Source organism: Gorilla gorilla, chromosome 6 (assembly GCF_029281585.2).
Source record: "Gorilla gorilla gorilla isolate KB3781 chromosome 6, NHGRI_mGorGor1-v2.1_pri, whole genome shotgun sequence".
NCBI lineage: Eukaryota > Metazoa > Chordata > Mammalia > Primates > Hominidae > Gorilla > Gorilla gorilla.
The window spans coordinates 110,731,943-110,752,353 of record NC_073230.2 but is presented as its reverse complement, the minus strand read 5'-3'; the positions used below and the strand labels follow the sequence as shown (position 1 = coordinate 110,752,353).

The 20,411-nt window shown below is 42.6% G+C and overlaps 1 protein-coding gene across 13 annotated transcripts in view; it reads right to left on the bottom strand.

Moving 5' to 3' along the window:
• Positions 1-588: 588 nt before the first annotated feature.
• Positions 589-20,411, bottom strand: part of MAGI2 (membrane associated guanylate kinase, WW and PDZ domain containing 2) — a 1,444,461-nt gene continuing 1,424,638 nt past the window's right edge. For 9 of the 13 annotated variants that reach the window (XM_055347909.2, XM_063708679.1, XM_063708680.1 and 6 more), the window contains 2 exons: positions 9,567-9,603; positions 589-3,485 (listed from right to left, as the gene is read on the bottom strand). In XM_055347909.2, the coding sequence (XP_055203884.1) occupies positions 2,824-3,485; positions 9,567-9,603 (699 nt within the window). In that variant the 3' untranslated portion in view covers positions 589-2,823. The remainder of the gene's footprint in view (positions 3,486-9,566; positions 9,604-20,411) is intronic. The other 4 variants (XM_031012777.3, XM_031012778.3, XM_055347910.2 and 1 more) reach the window with 2 other exon arrangements.

Sequence of the window (20,411 nt, the reverse complement as noted above, 5' to 3'; positions counted from 1 at the left end):
GATTAGTGTTGAACTGTTCCTTCAGATCGTCAACTCCTTGATGGCAGGGTTGTAATCACCCAAGGGCCAAGCAGAACTCTCCCTTCCTACCACAGGCATCGCAATACATGACAAAAGCTATATTCAACCATTCATTTTGGACCAGTTCACTGCTGCTTGCTATGTTGGCTTCTGCATGAACTCCTTGGGATTTTGCATGAGAAAATTTCAGAATTAAAAGGAAAAAATGTGATGGAATTTATTACAGATGGATACTTTAAATCCTTTTTGAAAAAAGGTAAAGTATCGATCAATGTAGCAAGCAACAGAAATAAACAGCCAATTCATAAATGATGTAGTAACCTGACAAGCAAATATCAACAAGACTGAGAAAACTGTTTACTTAGGCCAAAAAAGCCAACGATCTTTCCCATGTAATGCGACTGCTTTTAGATTCAAGTTTCAAAAAAGTCCTATTTGGGGCATTAAAACTTATCCTTCCAAAAATAAAAAAAATCGATGAAAACTGCAGTTTTGAAAAACTAAGTTAACCCCCAGTAATAATCTATTTCAAATTAACACACAGCCTATATAGTTGGAAAAACAAAAGATTTTTGGATATATATTTTATTTGACAGTGTTTTAGAATATCATACAGTAAACAAGATTTCTGTAAAAGTTAATTTATCCATAGTGGTGCGTTTCATAAAAATAGTTGCTCACTTACAGTCTTTCTGTGACTATTAATACATGGAATTATATTTATAGAGATACAGCTGTACAGGGTAAATTCACAGCTAACACTACACAAATATTATTTGGAATGGGATTTAGATGATGTGCTGTCTTCACAGGTTATGGATTACAGCCGCATAAAGTAATTACTGCACAAGTAGTAGCTGTGAACTGTGCAAACTAGAGTTTATGCCAGTGTAATCTCAATTTTTTTTCCTTTTGTAATACATGGAAAATAAAGTCAGAGGATACAGTACCAGGACGTGCAGCTACACTACAGAAGCATTGTCCAAAACCAGATTCAATAAATTAATGGCAAACTATACTGGATTTCTAGTCCAGGGGAGAAAGACTAATTGAGATTAAACCAAAAGCATTATAAACTGCTACATGTGTTTGTGCTTTTGTTTTATGATGAATGGGTTTCATTTTTGGAAATTGCTTTCACAAGCTGCAAGATCCTTCACTTGAGGCTTTCAACCTTATTCTCCTCCTGTCAAACAACTAAACTACTCCGATGTTTGATGAAAATTAAACTGTTACTCAGGATACTGCAATTACAAGGAGAGGGAATGATCAGCCCAGGGAGGCTATTACGTGTGACCTTTGAGATGGACCTGATCGCCCCTTTTACTTTTTAGACTACAAGTGCAGGGAGGTGAAGCTTATTTGCATTTGAACTCCTGTAAAGAGTAAGAATATGGAAAGGATGAAGCCTCATTCATTCGGGCATATTAAAAAGAAATTGCCTTCAGAAACACTTTGCCTTTTAATATGTGTAGCTACAGTAAGTACCAATGGCTAATTAATTGAAGCTAACATTTTACAAAGAAATGCTAAAACAGCAGGGAAGAAAGGCAAGACTTAGAATTTTACTAGGAGGTCAATCATAGATCCATGAAGATAAACATCTAGAAGTTGCTAACAAAATAAAGTGGCAAGGAATACAGGACGAAAGAAAACTAATAGAAACAAAAGGACAAAGGGTAAGGAAAGAAGGATAAGCAGAAAGGAATGCTAAAAAGACTCACGTTCTTTAATGAAAATAAATTGGTTGTAATTTTTTAATATTATCATCTGAGAAATATAAGACAAATACTCTGCCTCTGCTCTGTCAAAGTGCAAATGAAGTCATGGAGACAGGGTTTAAAATAAGACAATAAAATAAGTGAAATCACATTGCTGACAAAGAAGCTATCCATCTCTGCTAGCCTGGGACGACAGAAAAGCCTCTTCATAAAGGAACTGGAGCGTTGCCTATCTTGATTAAACAAATTGTGGTCCTTCAATTATAAAATTCATATTTTAGAGAAAAACCAATTAAATCTATGAGCTAAACTGCAAAATTCTGACTTATGGCAAACTGTTCCCTAGGATACAATTTTTAAAACCTTTTTTTCTACCACTGAAAATGTACAGAAATATGATTTGATCACAGAAAGGGCAATAAAAATGGCATCACACCAAGAAACTCACTAGATTTCTAAGTCATCCTGCAGGAGGCAGGGAACGCTGCTGCTAACACCGAGGATGGATGCCAAGGGTGAGCCATGGAAACATGTCATGGGTGAACGGTTCCGAATGTGTCAAAGAAACCCTTTAACCCCTGTCTAGATATGTCGAGAACAATTTATTTACAACGCTTTAGATCAATTAAAAGATATAATCTTGTCTCAGTTTCAGCTTGCTCCGTGCAGTTTGATTTTTAAGGCGATATTCCAGTTTGTGATTGCTCTTAACTGTCCTGTTTCTTGATATAAAGTTTGGATGACATCCAAGTCCTTCATGCAGTGGGGAGGAATATTTTTTTTTCTTAAACTAAAGCTACACTGCACTGTCTCTGTGATGTTCTTCACGTTATTTTGGTTCTTCCATAGCTGCCAAAGCCCCCACAAGGGAACCGGGGGCTTTAGGATCAGTTTAGGTCTGCGCGTTGACGCGATGCCGCCCAAGCACACCGGACACGTGGGACTTCACGTCGATGCTCCCAGGCCTTGGTGCCTCGTGGATCTATGCGTGTGACAGTGAAAATAAATTAAAACGCCGTGAGACGGAACCTAAGAAGAACTGCCTGCGCCGGGGCGGGCGGGTTGGCCGTGGCCGCGCGGCTCATCTGCTGGCGGCCGAGGCGCCGGGTTTGAGGAGGCCCGGCAGCTTGTCAGAGCCCGGCACCTTCCAGGGCCCCGGCGCGACTGCGGCCTTGCGCGCGGGGGCGCCCCCTGGGGGTCGCGGGCCCGGCCGGGGACCCGCGCGCGCACCCGCCCTGCCCTCGGCCTCCAGCGCGCCGCTGCCGCCGCCGCCCGGGCCGGCAAACGCCGGCGCAGCCCCCGGGCCTTCGCGCCGGCAGAGCTCGGAGCCCGCCGCCGCACGGGGCGCCTCCTTCCCGCCCGCCCGCGCCGCGTCCGCCGCGTCTGCCGCCGCGAGCCCGGGCGCCCTGGCCTCCGAGGCGGGCCTGCCGGCCTCGGGCCGCCCCTGGCCGCCGGGCGCCTCCTCGAGCCTCGGCCGCGCGGCCCTCTGCGGACTCGCCGAGCGCTCCCTCTGCTCCCCGAGGCGCTGCTTCTTCTGGCCGCAGGCTGAAAGCTCCTTTGGTTTCCTAACGTCGTGTTCCCGTTTGATATCCCAAGTTGGGCCTGGGCTTATCTGGTGGGAAGGGTCGGAGGGTGGGGCTGGATGTGATGGAGAGAATGGAGCGAGGCCGTCGTCCAGGGAGACGCCTACTTCCGGCAGACCTGGGGCGGCGGCAGCGGGAGAACTCCAGGGGGCGGGTTCGTCTGTGGGCGGGAAGCACAGGCGTTAGCAGTGGCGCACGCAGGACGTCCCCGTGCCCTCTCTACGCCGGGGACAGGGGCAGGCAGCTGGGGCGATTGCTCTCAGGGGCCGGAGCCACCGCCGCCCCCACCCCCACCCCCACCCTCACTGCCGAGAGGGCAGCGGCCGCGCCCCCGGGGATTTGGGGGTTCCCTCCGCCCCGCTTAGCCCCCACGCCCCGAACCTCGTCCGTGGACCGGGGAGGCCAACGCGAAGCCCAGGCCTAATCCCTTCGCCTTGGCCCTGCTAACTTCCGGGGGTGTTCTCGGGCCTGATAGTCCTGTATAGACAGCTCACTTGACAGCCCTTGAATAAATGGGTCTCCAACTCGAGTAGACCTTGGAATCACCAGGGTGGTGGTGAAAAATACAGATTCCCCGGGAGGAGCAGGCCCGGAGGTTTCAGCAGCACGGGGCCCAGGAAGTCCTCTGTATTTTTATCAGGCACCCATTCTGAAAAAGGTGGCCTAGCAGGGGTGTCCAATCTTTTGGCTTCTTTGGGCTACATTAGAATTGTCTTGGGCTACACATAAAATACACTAACGATAGCTGATGGGCTCAAAAAAAAAAGAAAGGTCCATGCATAAATCTCATAATCTTTTAAGAAAGTTTACAAATTTGTGTTGGGTCACATTCAAAGCTGGCGGCGGGTTGGACAAGCTTGGTTTAGAGCCAAGCTTTGAGAAACACTGGTCTGGGTTCTCTCGAAGTTGGGAAGTGACGTTCTCAACCAGTAGGTGTCACTCAAAGCATATTCCTAGCCGCTGTCAGTTTCAGAATTTGGATAAATACATTTTAAAACGATCATTTTTTAAAAAAGTCGTCCTTAATTCCATTTTTTTCTTTGCCAAGTCCGGATGGAACTTAATTCTTTTTAGTACTTCTAACATTATGGAGGGCCCCAGGAGTAAGATAATTCTTTCTAGGAAGTCTAGTTCCAACATTTACTTAGGATTTAAGTTACCTACTTCCAAAAAGGATTTAAGACAATTGACAACATCAAAACACATATAAAACAATGATTAAAATGAGAGATGACTTTTTTTTAAAGCAACAGCTGGTCAGAAGCCAAGTAGAAGGACAGATGTATTAGGAATCTGAGATGAGTTAGCTGCTACTGTGAGCAACAACAGTTCCCTGGAGCTTCTGGCCACTAAGGGGAAATGAAAGCAGGGAAATCCAATTACTGTGAATCCTTGATATTTGTAAGAAATATGTCTCATGACCTTGGAAATGCTCAAATTTTGTGATATTCTAGAGTGTAATTTTTATTCCACAGAACTGGTATATGGTCATGAGTGGAGAACGAAGAAACCACATTGATAGATTTGAATTCTGGGTGCCAGGTGAGCCTCCCTCACTAGCTAAAAGATTCAGTCCCACACAGCAACCTCAGTGCATGTGATTCAAGCTCTTGCCTCTGTAACGTGTCAGAGGCTGTCAGGGATACTTGTGCATACTCAGTCCATTAATGTCCAGGGTCTACTTTGTTTGAAACTTGAGGGTTCTTATATAGTACCTTTGATACTGATTTATAAAGCAATAAGGAGAGGAAAAGGGCAGTGGCAATGGTTTTCCCAATAATTCTGGCCATCTTTAGAATGGCAAATCAAAAACGTTTCTCATTGTATGTGAAATTCGAAGGGAACATTTTGGGCATAATGTTAACCTTCCTTCTTCCATACACTGATGTCCATTATCATTTTCACATGGTAAAATCCTAGAAGTCCTGGAATCTAATCCTGGCTCTGGCATGTATTTACTGGCGACGTGATTTTGGACCAACAACTAAATCTCTCTGAGCCTCAATTTCTTCCTTTATAAGATGGGGATAAAATATCCAACTTTACGGATGTGAGACATACGCTTTCTAAGGGAAAGCACTTTGCAATGGGAGGGTCAATCATATTTTTCTTCTGTACCCCACCTGCTGCCTACTTATGGATTGGGCTCCTGTGGAAGCCGCCTCATTAACTAGTACCTTTACAGGTGAGGTTTTGAATAAGTGCAATAAGGCAGTCATTTCCAGGTGCTGCGATTCCCAGGTGTCATTTTGCTACACCTCAGGCATCCTTGGTTACCTTAAGGAATAGTCTGAAATCCTCAAAGGCAAATATATCCAATGAAAATGAGAATGTGTTCTACTTTTGGGTGGGTTAGAGTTTAAAATCAGACTAACAAATGATAAGTGGTGGCAATCCACCCATCTAGCGAGATGCAGCTTAGAAGAGTTAAAAAGTGGTCTTCAAAAGGCCTAACTAGAGGGTAGCTTGTGCAACAGTGATCTCTGACTTGGACCATGGTAATGATATTTCACACTTTAATAGCTCTTTCCCCCATCATTACATCACATATGGTAGAGTTAATTAGCTGGCCTCAAATTACTTCTTAGATAAAGGGAGAAGGTTGATATTACTCACACCATTTCCTGAAGGAGGAATTGAAGTAGAGAGAGGTTAACTAACTTGACCAAGATTACAAAATGGGCCAGTTAGGAGTAAAATTTTGGGTTTCTTTACTCTTTTTACTTAGAAATTGTCCCAAGATGTTACCTTGCAAATAGGATTAAAGTATGTGAAATGGGCAAGAACAGTGGCCACTGCCAACCAACAGGAACCAGATCTTGTCCTTAAGCAGAAGACTTAGCATTTATTTCTGAACATCTTACTACATATCTGGCATTGAACTGGAGAGTTCCTATCCAGAAAAATGAAAAAATATTCATCCATCCATCATTAGTTGGCTTCAAATTACTTCTGAGATCCAGGGAGACACTCTTTTCTTTCCCTCCTCCAGTGATTTTTCATATCGTAAAAGGTGAAATTTTTCACAAATTCAAAGATTCCTCTTATAAAAGTTTCTCAAGAGTTTGTTTATAGATTATTAAACACTTAACCGTGGGAGAAACTAAAAGCTAAAATGTTCCAAGTCACTACGGGTTAAAAATATTAACAAGAAATTAAGGTTTACTATATCATAAAGTGATTTAAAAGATGGATATCTATATGAGTGGTTGAATATTTTCATTTTTATGCACAGGAACTCTTCAGTTCAGTACCAAACATACAGTGTCTGTCCAGGCACGAGCCTGCAAAGCTCTGTAAAGCACAAGGGGCCTCTTCAGCAGGCAGCCCATATCCCACCTTGCCCTATCACCTGCCTCAGCAAGGTGACACAGATTGTGCTGGACAGGAAGAGCCCTTCTCTAAGACTGGAAAATCTAGTTTTTATGAAATCTTGACATATAATAACCAGAAGAGTTCAATTTAGTTCTGCTTCCTTCAGACGATGTTTTTCTCCTCCCTGCCTCCCTGCCTGCCTCCCTGCCTGCCTACCTGCTTCCCTGCCTCCCTCCTTCCCTCCTTCCTTCCTTGCCTCCCTTTCTCCTTTTTTGGACCTGGGCATTGGCTAAAGTGTGTGATCATGTTCATTTATGAGGTGGTTGCCAAGGAAGATGTGCTACACAGCATCGTTCGTGTTTTGAGATGCTCTAACTACAATTAGAAATAGAGACCCATCCTAGAAGGATGAAATCAGCCATATCTGGCCTGCTGGGATTTATGCAGCCCCTTTGTCCAATGTCCCCAGGCCCAGTGGCTAAAATTAAGAAGGAAAATCCTTTCATTCCATACTGGCTTCCTCAGCCTGCCCTCTCCACCACCACCCTGGTGAAACTGCTCTAGTCAAGGTTGCCAATGACCTTCTGATGTGAAATCCAGAGGACTCTGTATTCAACTTAACATAGTTGGCCCTCCACATCTGTGGGTTCTACATCTGCAAATTCAACCAAATGAGGATGGAAAATATTTGGGAAAAATACAAAATAACAATACAACGATTAAAAGTAATACAAATTAAAAACACAGTACAGCAATTGTTTACATAGCACTTACATTGTGTTGGGTATTATAAATGACCTAGAGATGATTTAAAGTATTTGGGAGGATGTATGTAGGTTATATGCAAATACTATACCAGTTCATATAAGGGACTTGAGCATCTGAGCATTTTGATATGTGTGGGGGTCCAGGAACCAATCCCCCAGAAACTAAAGGATGACTATATCTCACCACATTTTCACACAGCTGACTACTTCCATTAACAAACTGGACTCTTGGCTGTCAGGACACCCCATTCTCCTGCTTTTTATCCTACTTCTGGCAGTTTCTCCTCAATTTACTTTGCAGATTCCTCTTATTTTACCTGACTTCTTTAGGGCTTGGTCTTACATAGTTTTCTTTCTCTGCATTCCCTCCTAGGTGTTTTCATTATTCATGTAGCTTTTATATAACAATACTCCCAAATGTTTCTGCTGAGCTCTGCCAGCTGTACACTGGTATATCCATCTGCCTTCTCGATGTCCACTTGGACAGTTCATCAGCTTCTTTAATAAGTCCAAATAGAAATCTTTTCCCCCAAACCTATCCTGCACTCTCTCCCTTATTTCCCCATGTTGCTGAATGGTACAGTCATCACTTGGAGTCATCCTTGATTCCTTTCTCTCCCTTACTGCACAAATACAACCCACCTGCAAGACTTATTAGTCTTATCTTCAAATATATGTGAACCCTGTCAACTTATCTTCACCTTCACTTTCACCGCCATAATTCAAAATATAGGGATTTCCTGGAAGGATGCAACCAATGTGGGCTGCTGAAGACACAATTGAAAGAGGGCCACGTGTCGACATCTTTCATAAACCCTTGGGGATACTGTTGAAGACAGAAATTTCGAAAATGAATTTCAGTGCTACTCAGAAAAGAGAAGTATAGTCTACCATGAACCACATACCCTCCCCAGGGCAACTAACCTAATTACCCTACTCAAGGAATTGGCCTGCCAAGCTATCATTTCTCACATGGGCTATAAGAACCCACTCTTCTTTCATTCTACTCTTGCCCACCTCCAGTGATTATCTGTATAACATTCACAGCAATCTCTTTGAGACATAAATTAGATCATGCCATTCCCTTGCTTGAACACTCAATGGATCCCCACTGCTCTTAGATCAAAATCCAAAATGATTTAACAGAGCCTAAAAAAGCCTGCATGATCTGGCCCCTGCCAGCCTCCCCAGCTTCATTTCCCCTCATTGCCTATTCTCCACCCACACTGGTCTTCGTTCAGTTCTTCAAATGCTCCAAGCTCACTTTCTATTCTGGGACATCATTGTTGACTTCTCTGCTGGAGGAAGGCTTCCCCACAACTATCTAAAAAGAACATGGCGGGTTCTTTTTCATCCTTCAGGACTCTTAATATCATCCCAGAGAACTCCAATCTACAGTAGATACTACACCCCCTTCAGCAGCTTCTCGATTTTATTTCGTTGTAGTAATTACAATGTGTAATTATACTTTTGCTTGCTTATTTGATAAACATCAGTCTCAAATGCTAGCTGTAAGCTTCATAAGGGCAATGACCACATTGGCCTTGTTTATCACAATATATTTAATAAGTAGCATAGCCCTTGACACAAAAATAAGTGCTTGATGAATATTTGATGAGTGAATACATATATTCCACAAATAGAAATGGAAGACTTGAAACCAAATGCTGACTTGAGGAAACACTTCAGGGCAAAGGATTTTCATTTAAAGTATAATCTGTCAAAAACAGGTTTGTATTTGGAACTTTGATCAGTTTTGAGAGGGATGATGGTGGTGAAATGGTAATGTGTATGTGAAGCGGGAGGGGAAATGACTAAGTTTGGGGAGAGGGAACAAGGAGGAAGCCAGCCACAGAAATACGCTGGGAAGAGTTCCCAACTTTCATCGGAGGCCCCTTAGGATGGACAGGGATGAAAAGAAGCTCAGATTCCCAGGGTGCAAAGTCAAATTCTGAATTTTTATGGATGTTCTTTCCCGTGTTATGAGCTCTAATGATGCAGTAATAGCTTTACTTAAAGGAGCTCTGTCCCTGGGAAGTCATTAACCAACATGCCAGAAAATGTTCCAATGAACCCACAGGTAAGATAGACTCTAAATATCTTATATTCCACTGTGGGAGAAGCAAGTCCCTCTCCTAAGTTAGGATCAAGTTTCTTACCCTTCCTATTGTCAGTTCTAGCCAGTTTGGATCTTTCCTAGAAAACAGATTGATTAATCCATAAGTACATATCAGTATATATACACACAGATCACACACACCCCATTATGTTTTAGTTAAAAGATGTATGGTTTCTCAAATTATCTTGTAGGAGCCCAGCAATATTAAAAAATAAAATGTGCTCCTTCACTTCATATGCCAGAGATAAAAAATCTCATCTACAGAAATTGTGTTTCAACAGCTTGTTTATGATATATAACCAAAGTGATGGTAGAACCAGAGAGCTGACCCAATAGGAATAAACTGCTTGTTGCAGTAAAGAAGTATCTGTATTCTTGGTTTTCCCATATGGCTCTTAACTCCAGCAAACATTTGTACCGAAGAGGAAAGCATAACCCACATCAAAGGAGAGTTAATTTTGTCCTGTGCTGAAGACACAGAGGTTGAGAAAGAAAAATCTTTGAAGGATTGTGCCCAAATTATAATGGTTCATTTGCATCTGTTCCACCATCACCAAGGTGATTGCTTTTTATAACAAAACATAAACAAGAAAACCCTTAGAAGGGAGCCAGAGACTGTGGGCAATGGTGGGGTTCGGGTGGGGCTGGAGGTGGGGTGGGGAAAGAGACTTTGTCAGCTGTCCCATACCTCACAAGTGGCCTCAGGGCATCCAGCTTCAGGCTGGGTGTTTCCGAAAGCCATGAATAAGAGTTCCTACATTGCTTTCCTACTCTCATTACAGGGCATGAACCCAGGGCCTAACGACTGCGTCTTGGATTAGACTGGTCAGGAAGATAATAGAAGCACTATTGCTGTTGATACTACTCATAATGGCAATAGCTAACACTGACTGAGGTACTTACTAGATGCCAGGCACTCTTTGAAGGCCTTGAAATGTATTAACTCATGTTAATACATGTAAACTGACACATTTTACAGATGAGGAAACAGAGACACAGAGGTTAAGGAACTTGTTCAAGGCTACACAGCTGGTAGCTAAGGGGCATTGAATGGCTTTCGGAATTGGGTAATGTTCTACAAGCTCAGCTGAAACACTGATGCTGAATGTCTTTACTGTCTGCTAGTCTGATTGAGAAATGAGGGCTCATGTCTTCTTCTGGGGCAGTATAACAGAAACTTCCATCTAAAGTGTCAGAAGCAGGTCCATCATTATTCCTAATGGAGACTCTCAAATGCCATTTGTGTTTGAACCTTGGACACAGTCGCTATGATTAGAGCATTGATCTGTGAAAATGATAGAAATATGACCTTCAGGCCAGGCGCGGTGGCTCACACCTGTAATCCTAGCACTTTGGGAAGCCAAGGCGGGTGGATCACCTGAGGTCAGGAGTTCAAGACCAGCCTGGCTAACATGGTAAAACCCCGTCTCTACTAAAAATACAAAAATTAGCCGGGCATGGTGGCACATGCCTGTAATCCCAGCTACTCGGGATGCTGAGGCACGAGAATCGCTTGAACCTGGAAGGCAGAAGTTACAGTGAGCCGAGATCATGCCACTGCACTCCAGCCTGGGTGACAGAGTGAGACTCCATCTCAAAAAAAAAAAAAAAAAAAAAAAAAAGAAAGAAAAAGAAAAAGAGATATGACCTGCAATCAGAGAACAATAAAATTGGATTTCTTAAGGGCAGGGATAGTACTATCTACTTAAAAAAATATCTTCACAGTGACATTCCTTGAAGCTGGATTGAATTGAAAATATATTAGATACTGGAGACAATGAGTCACTTTGAAACATAAATACTTTTACTGCTCAAATGACTAGAATTATTCTGTAAAAATATCCATGAATTTAGTGCCATTTGTTATAAAAACTCTTTCCTGTTGCAACCTACAGTTGTCTGGGGTTAGACAATACTGGTGCGGTTGTATTGAAATCTATTTTCTTTTAATTTAGAATATTATAGGAAAATACTAAAATGATTAAGGTAGATCAAAGGACAATAATGTGAAGTCATTTGGCATTCAAAAGAAAAACCTTTTAAGAATTGTGTTCAAACTATAAAGGTTCATTTGCATCTGTTCAGCCATCACTAAGGTGATTGCTTTTTGTAACAAAATATAAACAAAAGTACCTTAAAAATTGCAGAACAAATGGTTTTACTTTGCATCTGCTCTTTCTGAAGCATTGTTTCCAAGTATGGAGCCATCGTTAATGGCCTTCAAACATGTATTTGTTTCACTTATATTACCAGAGATGTAAACTAGATGTTACGAACATTAATAACTTTTACAATGGTGATGGTATTTGCTTATTGAAGCTTCACATTTATATTCATTTTAAAAGCATAATCAAAGGTGCAGCAATGAATCTGTGGCAAGTTTTAGCTACCTCTATGGCCAAAAGGGCAAATCTCATGGATAGGTGGGGCTGTTAACAATGGAGCAGCTATCTACTGAGCGCCTTCTATGTACTAGGAACTCTGCTGCGTGGATCACATATGTACATTCTCTTTTAATCCTCGTAACAGTTCAAAGAACTATGGTGCTATTAGGCCAGGTGCGGTGGCTCACACCTGTAATCCCAGCACTTTGGGAGGCCAAGGCGGGCAGATCACTTGAGGTCAGGAGTTCGAGACCAGCCTGGCCAAGATGGCAAAACACCATCTCTACTAAAAATACAAAAATTAGCTGGGCATGGTGGCACGTGCCTGTAATCCCAGCTACTTGGGAGGCAGGAGAATCTCTTGAACCTGGGAGGCAGAGGTTGCAGTGAGCTGAGATTGTGCCACTGCACTCCAGCCTGGGCAACAGAGCAAGACTCCATCTCAAAAAAAAAAAGAACTATGTTGCTATTATCCCCATTTCAAAGATCAGGAAACTGAGAGGTAGATAAATTAATCAATTTGCCAGGACCACTAAGCTAGTAAGTGAGAATCAGGATAACTGACTGAGTAACTCTAGAGTGCAAGCCCAAAACACTACTCTGTTATATTAATAACCTTATTAATATAACCTTATTAATATTCCAACCTTTTCCACATTGGGACACATACAGAAAAGGATGATACCTGGACAGTGCACTGGAGTAAACATGAAAATGATCAAGGTCTGAAGATACCAAACCCTTTCTGAACACTCTGAGGGCTAAGGGGAGGCAACATCTTGGTATAACTCACGAGAGGTGTGAGCACAGGTTAGGAAACTCAGGTCTATTTTCTAAGATTTTAAAAAATCCTGGACTGGTTTGGGAATGTGGGGATGCCTAAGGATGAGTTTGAATGAGTAAAATCTGCGTTAGAGAATCTATGAGAAATGTGCTGGTTCATTTATTTCAAGTGTGTGTTAAGTGTTTGAATGACGCTTGGAGACCTTCTTCCCCTCAAATATTTAAAGACAAGTTTTGAGGCAGTGGTTTTCAGACCTGTTTAGAAAGCAACACATCCTCCTGCTCAAATACGGTTTTAAATGAAAGCCCAATATGTAAAACAGATAAAAATGGATCTGCTTTGGTTAGTCAAGTAGGACCCAAAGCCTGCTGCCACCCACCCTGGCTCCCAACCGCAGAGGCCCTTTAGGCCATTTCTTGGGATGCTCCAGGCTCTAACAGAACAGTCTGCAAACAACTGCGTGTTGAAAACTACTGCGTGTTGAAAACCACTGCGTGTTGAAAACCACTGCATGAAGAAGTGGTGTCTCTCAAAGGCCCCAATGAAGTGCAGAAATCTCTACTCTGGTGGTAGAAAGGCAAGGAAGTCAGAGATTTGCTCACTAGACTGTGTTTTTAAGTATTGGTAGCTGAGAGTTAAGACTCCAAAGAAGGGAGATAAAGCACAGGGAAGTTTTGCTGAAGTAAGGGGGTTGGAAGCATCTGTCACACAGCAGGGAAGGACAGGCTTTACCTTTTCATAATTTTTTCTAGGGCACTCAGTCACTTGGAGCCTCAGCTGACTGTTCACAGTCCTGCTGAGTCAAGATTTGTCCTACTTGTCTTTAGGAAGCAAGTCAGCAACTTGTGGTAGAGAGTGGCGACTGGGAGACCTGGCTTCCACCTCTAATTCTGCCCCTTGGTGTGAACTTGGGAAGTCATGTAACATTTTCAGCCTCAATTTCTCACCTGTAAAATGGAACAATACCTGCCATACTTCCTTCTCAGAGTTGTAAAGAGCAAATGAAATAATCTATATGGATGTTATATGCACATTAGCCATTAAATTAATAGTTTGAATCCAGTTATTTTTATTTTTATTTTTTGAGATGGAGTCTCGCTCTATCACCAGGCTGGAGTGCAATGGTGCGATCTCAGCTCACTGTAACCTCCGGGTTCAAGCGATTCTCCTGCCTCAGCCTCCAGAATAGCTGGGATTACAGGCACACGCCACCACGCCCAGCTAATTTTTGTATTTTTAGTAGAGACGGGGTTTCACCATGTTGGCCAGGATGGTCTTGATCTCTTGACCTTGTGATCCACCCACCTTGGCCTCCCAAAATGCTGGGATTACAGGCATGAGCCACTGCACCCGGCCTGAATCCAATTATCGAATGGACAATTTACCAAGATGATATGCGGATGGACAAATAAGCACATAAAAGAGCATCTTTTATGTTCAACATCAGTAGTAGAAAAATAAAAATGAAAACTACAATGAGATACCACTGCATACCTATGTGGCTATAATTAAACAACAATGACACAACTGAAAATAACTGGCAAGAACGTGGAGCAATTAAGACTCTCATACAATGTTTTTCGGAATAAATGGTAGAGTAGCCACTTTAGGAAACAGTTTGGCCGATCCTTAAACATTTAGTTAACATCTGACTCAGGAGTCTCACTCTGAGGTATCTACCTGAGTGAAATAAAAACTGTGTTCACACAAAAACCTGTATGCGGATTTCTATGGTGACTTTATTCATAATCACCAAAAACTGGGAACCACCAAAATGTCCATCAACTGGTGAATGGATAAGCACTCTGTGGTACAATGGGATAGTTCTCAGCTATGAGATGGAACAAGCGACTTATACACTCAACGTGAGTGAATTTCAGCTGAGGTATGCTTAGTGAAAGAAGCCAGATTCAAAAGTGACATACTGTGTGATTCCATCTGTATGACATTCTCAAATAGGCAAAACTAAAGGGAGAGAAAACTGATTAGTGGTTTCCAGGGCTGGGTGTAGGAGGAGGCTTGACTACAATGGGGGATAAGAGAATTTTAGGAGGTTATGAAACTGTTCTATATCTTAATTATGGTAGTGATGATATAACTATGTATTTTTGAAACTCATAGAATTTACACTAAAAAGGGTAAATTTTAATGTATGTAAATAATACTCAATTTTTAAAATGGAAAAGCTTAATAGTGCTGATAAAGTATTTTTAAACCTGGGTGAAGAAACATTTTTAAGTTGATTACACCTTTTGGAAAGAATATTTCCACCACTACTTTGCTTTATAGCTTCAAGCCTCTGTGTCCCTCACCATTGGCTCAAGATGAGCCTTAGCCCAATGAGATGGATAATGAATTCTGAGTTCGTAGAGTTAGAAGAATCTGAATTAAAGAGGTTTTACTTTAATCTTTAGAAGGCATCTTTAATCTCAAAGCTTTTCTAGAATCGTGTTCTTCTTCATCACAGAAATAACAGCCCTGTCTGAAGTGGCAGAGAGCTGAGAAAAGGGATAAGAATAATTAATCAAAAAGTACTTATGTCACGGGAGAGATGATGGAAACCGATAATAGCCACATCTTGCCAAAGATGGAAGAAGTGGAAATGAATTACTCAGAGGATATTCTTGGGCTCCAGCTAAATCTATAACTTCTGGTGTATTCATGATCTTCCTCCTGACCTCTTCGTCTCCTCTGTAAACCATTTATGTGCAGGGCTTGGGCATAAGATTAGTTCACTTCTAGACTAAGGCCTCATAAGTGATGTGCAACTATATCCCCAACAGTGTGTCCCCAGGGGACAAAGCCCCCCCACTTTTTTTTTTTTTTTTTACAATTCCGGCTGTTTAAAAAGAAAATGAATTAGTGAAAATAGAGCCCCTGTGCCTGGAGCTGTCCAATTGTGTTATTGTATTTCAGCAAGGATATTCTTGCTACATTTTTTTCTGTACTCAGCTTTATCTTTCAAAACCCTTTCTTCTCATTCATATCTTTCTACATTAGAACCCAATACCCAGCTGCTTTATTCAACAAATACTATTTATTGCTTTAGTCACCCAGGCTGCAGTGCAGTGGCACAATTTCCACTCACTGCAGTCTCGACCTCCTAGGTTCAAGCAATCCTCCTGCCTCAGCCTCCCGAGTAGCTGGGATTACAGGTATGCGCCAACACACCTGGGTAGCTTTTGTATTTTTTGTAGAGATGGGGTTTCATCATGTTGCCCAGGATGGTCTTGAACTCCGGGGCTCAAATGATCTGCCTTCCTTGGCCTCCCAAAGTGCTGGGATTATATGTTTAAGCCATTGTGCCTAGCCAACAACTATTTATTCAGCATCTACTTTTTGTGTTGTACAGGTCTATGCACTGAAAATATGCCTGTGAAGAAAGCAATATTTCTGTCTCCATGGACCTTACTATCATACTGGAAGAGACCAAAGATTAATATACAAATAGGTGATAATAGAAAGTCTGATATGGATTGGTGCAATGAAGAAAAATAAGGTAAGTTAAGGAGATAGAAAGTGGTGGGTGTTGTTTTAGATAAGCTCATCAGGGAAGGTGATATTAAGCAGGGATTTGAATGCAGAGGAGGAGAAAGTCATTTGGATACTTGGGCTAAGAACAGACTAGGCAAATGTAACAGACAGTGCAAAGATCCTGATGAGAGAGGGCTTGACATGTTCAAGGAATGACAAGAGGACTGGGAGGTAGAAGGAAGTGTGAGATCATGTAGGGCTTCAAGAGAGAGTCTGGATTTTATTCCAAGTGTGATGGAAGCCACTGGATGGTTTCAAGCAGAGAAATGGTATTTTAAAAGGCCAAACACAGCTGCTGTGTGCAAAATAGATGGCAGGTGGAATCAAGAACACCAGTCTGGAGGCTATTGTGGTAGCTCGGGCAAGACATGATGGTAGCTTGGATGTGGGTGATCGTGATGGAGGTAGTGAGAAGGGGTTGGATTCAGGATATCTTTTTGAAGATAGACTAGAGTGGACCTGCTGATGGATTGAGTGTGGGGTGTGAGGAAAGAGAGCAGTCAAGGAGGACCCAGAGTTTTGTATTTGTTCACTAGAAAACACCAGTCTGGGCAACATAGCGAGACCCTATCGCTACAAAAAATAAATTAGCCGGGTGCGATGGTGGGTGTCTGTAGTCCCAGCTACTTGGGAGGTTGAGGTGGGAGGATCACATGAGTCCAGGAGATCAAGGGTGCAGTGAGCCATGATCATGCCACTGCACTCTAGCCTGAGCAACACAGTAAGAGCTTGTCTCAAAAAAAAAAAAAAAAAAAAGAAAAAAGAAACTACTAATTTTTATACAGTCTTGTGCAAGGCACTGGAGAAGTAAAGAAGAACAAGACACAGTTAGTGCCTTCAGGGAACTCATGGTACTATTTCAAATTTCTAGACTTCTAGAGGGAAGTACAGGGTGCTGTGGAGTGGGTGGGAAGAGAACAGATTGTTCTGTATATGGGCCTTAGGGAAAGTGTGAGTTTGAGTTTGAAGGGAGAATAAGAGTCCGCTAGATGCAGAGAGTAGGGAAGAGTATCCCAGAAAGTGGGGTCAACAAGGGCTGAGCTCAGTGGGCTGCTGTGGGAAGGGGGAGGGGTGCATGGGATGGTGGTGGAAGAGGTGGAGGCTCAGAAGGCAATTTGTGGAGAACCCTGTGTGCCAACCAAGGAGTGGGACGCTCACCCTGTAGACAATGGGCTACCAGTGAGATTTTTTAAGCAGGAGAGTGATGCTCAATCCCTCCGTCTTACCTAAACAGATGAGTCAATCCAGAATACCAACAAATAAACTACATGTGGATTACAACTTATTGTGGTGTTCTAGGTTCTTTTATCAGCAAATTTCTATATTATTTGTATTGACAAGTAGAAGCACGCTCACTCTTAGGGTGAAGAAATTCTACTAATCTTGTGGCTAATTAATATCGAACATCTACTTTGTGCCAGGTGCTGTGTTTTAAGTTTAATTTGTTATGACAAAGTGACATGCCCTTAAGGAGCTTGTTATAGGAGGTAGACATAGAACAAGTGACTTCAAATGTGATGATTAGAAAGTTTGGGGGAAAAAAAGATGAAAGGTGCTACAGAAGCATTTAATGGAGGAGGTACTCTCATTTAGGGGTTCAGGGAGGCCTCCCTGAGGAAATGGTCATTAGGTGAAAACTAGCTGATTGTAATTTTATTATAAGCAGCAGAATCATTCCCTATTTCTTTAATAACCAGCCATTCTTTCAAGTGGTCCCTTCCCTTCTACTTTGAAGCACATCCAGCTCTTGCCTACCTTGAAAAGAGGAAAAAACCAAATATCTCAGTTTATTTTATTTTATTTTATTTTTTAGATGGAGTCTCGCTCTGTCACCCAGGCTGGAGTGCAGTAGCGTGATCTTGGCTCACTGCAACCTCTGCCTCCCGGGTTCAAGCAGTTCTCCTGCCTCAGCCTCCCTAGTAGCTGGTACTACAGTTGTGCACCACCACTCCCGGCTAATTTTTGTATTTTTAGTAGAGACAGGGTTTCACCATGTTGGCCAGGCTGGTCTTGAACTCTTGACCTCAAGTGATCCACCTGCCTTGGTGTCCCAAAGTGCTGGGATTACAGGCATGAGCCACTGTGCCCGGCCGAAATATCTCACTTTTATACACCCAAACTAAGCTTTTCATTATTTTCTAGAATCAGCCACATAATTCTGACTTTCCTACAGTCTTACATCCACTCATTCATTCACCTCTTCAAGTTCTGTGCCTCCTGCATGGTATTTGGGGGGACTCCACATGGATTCTGTAGTTGAAACACAGGATGTGAGGTGTGGCATGAAGCAGGGGAAGCCATGATGCGCTTCTGCATTTGCGGGACATACACAGGACTAAGGCGTCCACTGTGCAGGTGCTGGAGACGCACTGGAGGGTTTGAAGCCTGGGCATCAGAGGTGTGTGTTAGATCCCTGGCATGGGTGCTGATGCGGCCTTGAGATGAGATGAGGAGCCATGGTGGCAGGCAGGGCTGCTGTGCAGGTGAGAGATGGGACGGGGCGGGACAAAGCAGAGCGGGAGGGATCAGCTTTGGAAGGTAGTGGAGGCGAGAAATAGCAGGACTGAGGAGATGTGTGGAGGTGGCGGAGGAGAGAAACAGCAGGACTGAGGAGGTGCGTGGAGGTAGCGGAGGGGAGAAACAGCAGGACTGAGGAGGTGCGTGGAGGTAGCGGAGGGGAGAAACAGCAGGACTGAGGAGGTGCGTGGAGGTAGCGGAGGGGAGAAACAGCAGAACTGAGGAGGTGCGTGGTGGTAGCGGAGGGGAGAAACAGCAGGACTGAGGAGATGCGTGGAGGTAGGAGTGAGTGAACGAGGGGTCCCAAGAGAGCCTCAGGGCTCCAGCTTGTGTGACGGTGGATGGTGATGCCATAGCGGAGACTGGGAACAGATTGAACAAGCAGGTTTGGACCTGCCCAGTGTGGGGATTCTGAAATCTCCTTTAACCTCTTCCTTTCCCTTAATCTCTCTATATAATCAGTCAATAAGTTCCCTCAGTGTTTTTTCAGAACGTCTCTCGGGTTCATTCCCACTCTCCCGAGGTTGACTTCAGCCCTTGTTGCCTTAAAGTGAGATGTTACAGCATCATCCTATCAGGCCATCTGGCCACTGGCTTCCACTCTTCAGCCCAGCCTGTATTCTGCTTCCTAAAATACACCCTCTTATTTGACATCTAATCATGGCCTGAATGTTTTTTTTTTTTTTTTACTTTATTGTAGTAAACCCTTAGTCTATCCCTTACTTCTTCATGTGTTTACTCTCCTTTTTATGTCTTTCTTTCACAATTAAATGATTTATTCCTTGAAGACAGAAACTGTATTCTAAAGCTTCTTTGTTAGTAGTGCCTTCCAAAAAGTTTTGCCCAACAGTAAATTTGTGTTAAATTTAATTTTACTTTAAAAACAATAGGAATACAATGTGGTGAATATTATTTTAAAGTCTCACATTACAAAGAATTTTCATCAGGTATTGGCGAACGCACGTTTGTGTGTGTGTGTTGGCGTGTGTGTGTGTGTGTGTGTGTGTGTATTTTTTAAGGCATATTATCCAAATTTTTGCCAGTAGCAACCTGAGGTGGATTACCTATTGAATGAATTCCACTTCAGTAGCTGACTTTGTTATGTCAGCATCGACAAATGCCAGGGATAGGAAAGAATTGAAATCTAGAGTGAGGCAGTGTAGATATAGATCTTAGCTTCACTACTGAACAGCTGTGTGGCTTTGTGCAAATTACTTGACTTCTCCAATCATAAGTGATATAATATCTATCCCAAAGACTGTTAAAAAATTAAAATTATGCAAATCTTCATAAAAATTAAATGAGCATCTAACATGGTTTTTGGCATATAGTAAGCACTTGTAAATAATAATAATAATGGTAAAAAAACAGCTAACATTCGCTGGGCGCTTGCTCTTCATACTCAATGCTGTGCATGCATTCTGTCATTTAAGTTTCATAACAAACCTAAGAAGTAGATACTCCTGCTGTTTTTATTACACAGATGAAGAAACAGAGGTTCATAGAAGTTAAGTGGCTCATCCAGAGATTGTCCCGTTTTATCCTCTTTAGATAACTTTTTAGTTTTTTTTTAAGACAGGGTCTTGCTCCGTTGCCTAGGCTGGAGTACAGTGGTGATCATAGCTCACTGCAGCCTCAACCTCCTGGACTCAAGCAATCCTCCCAC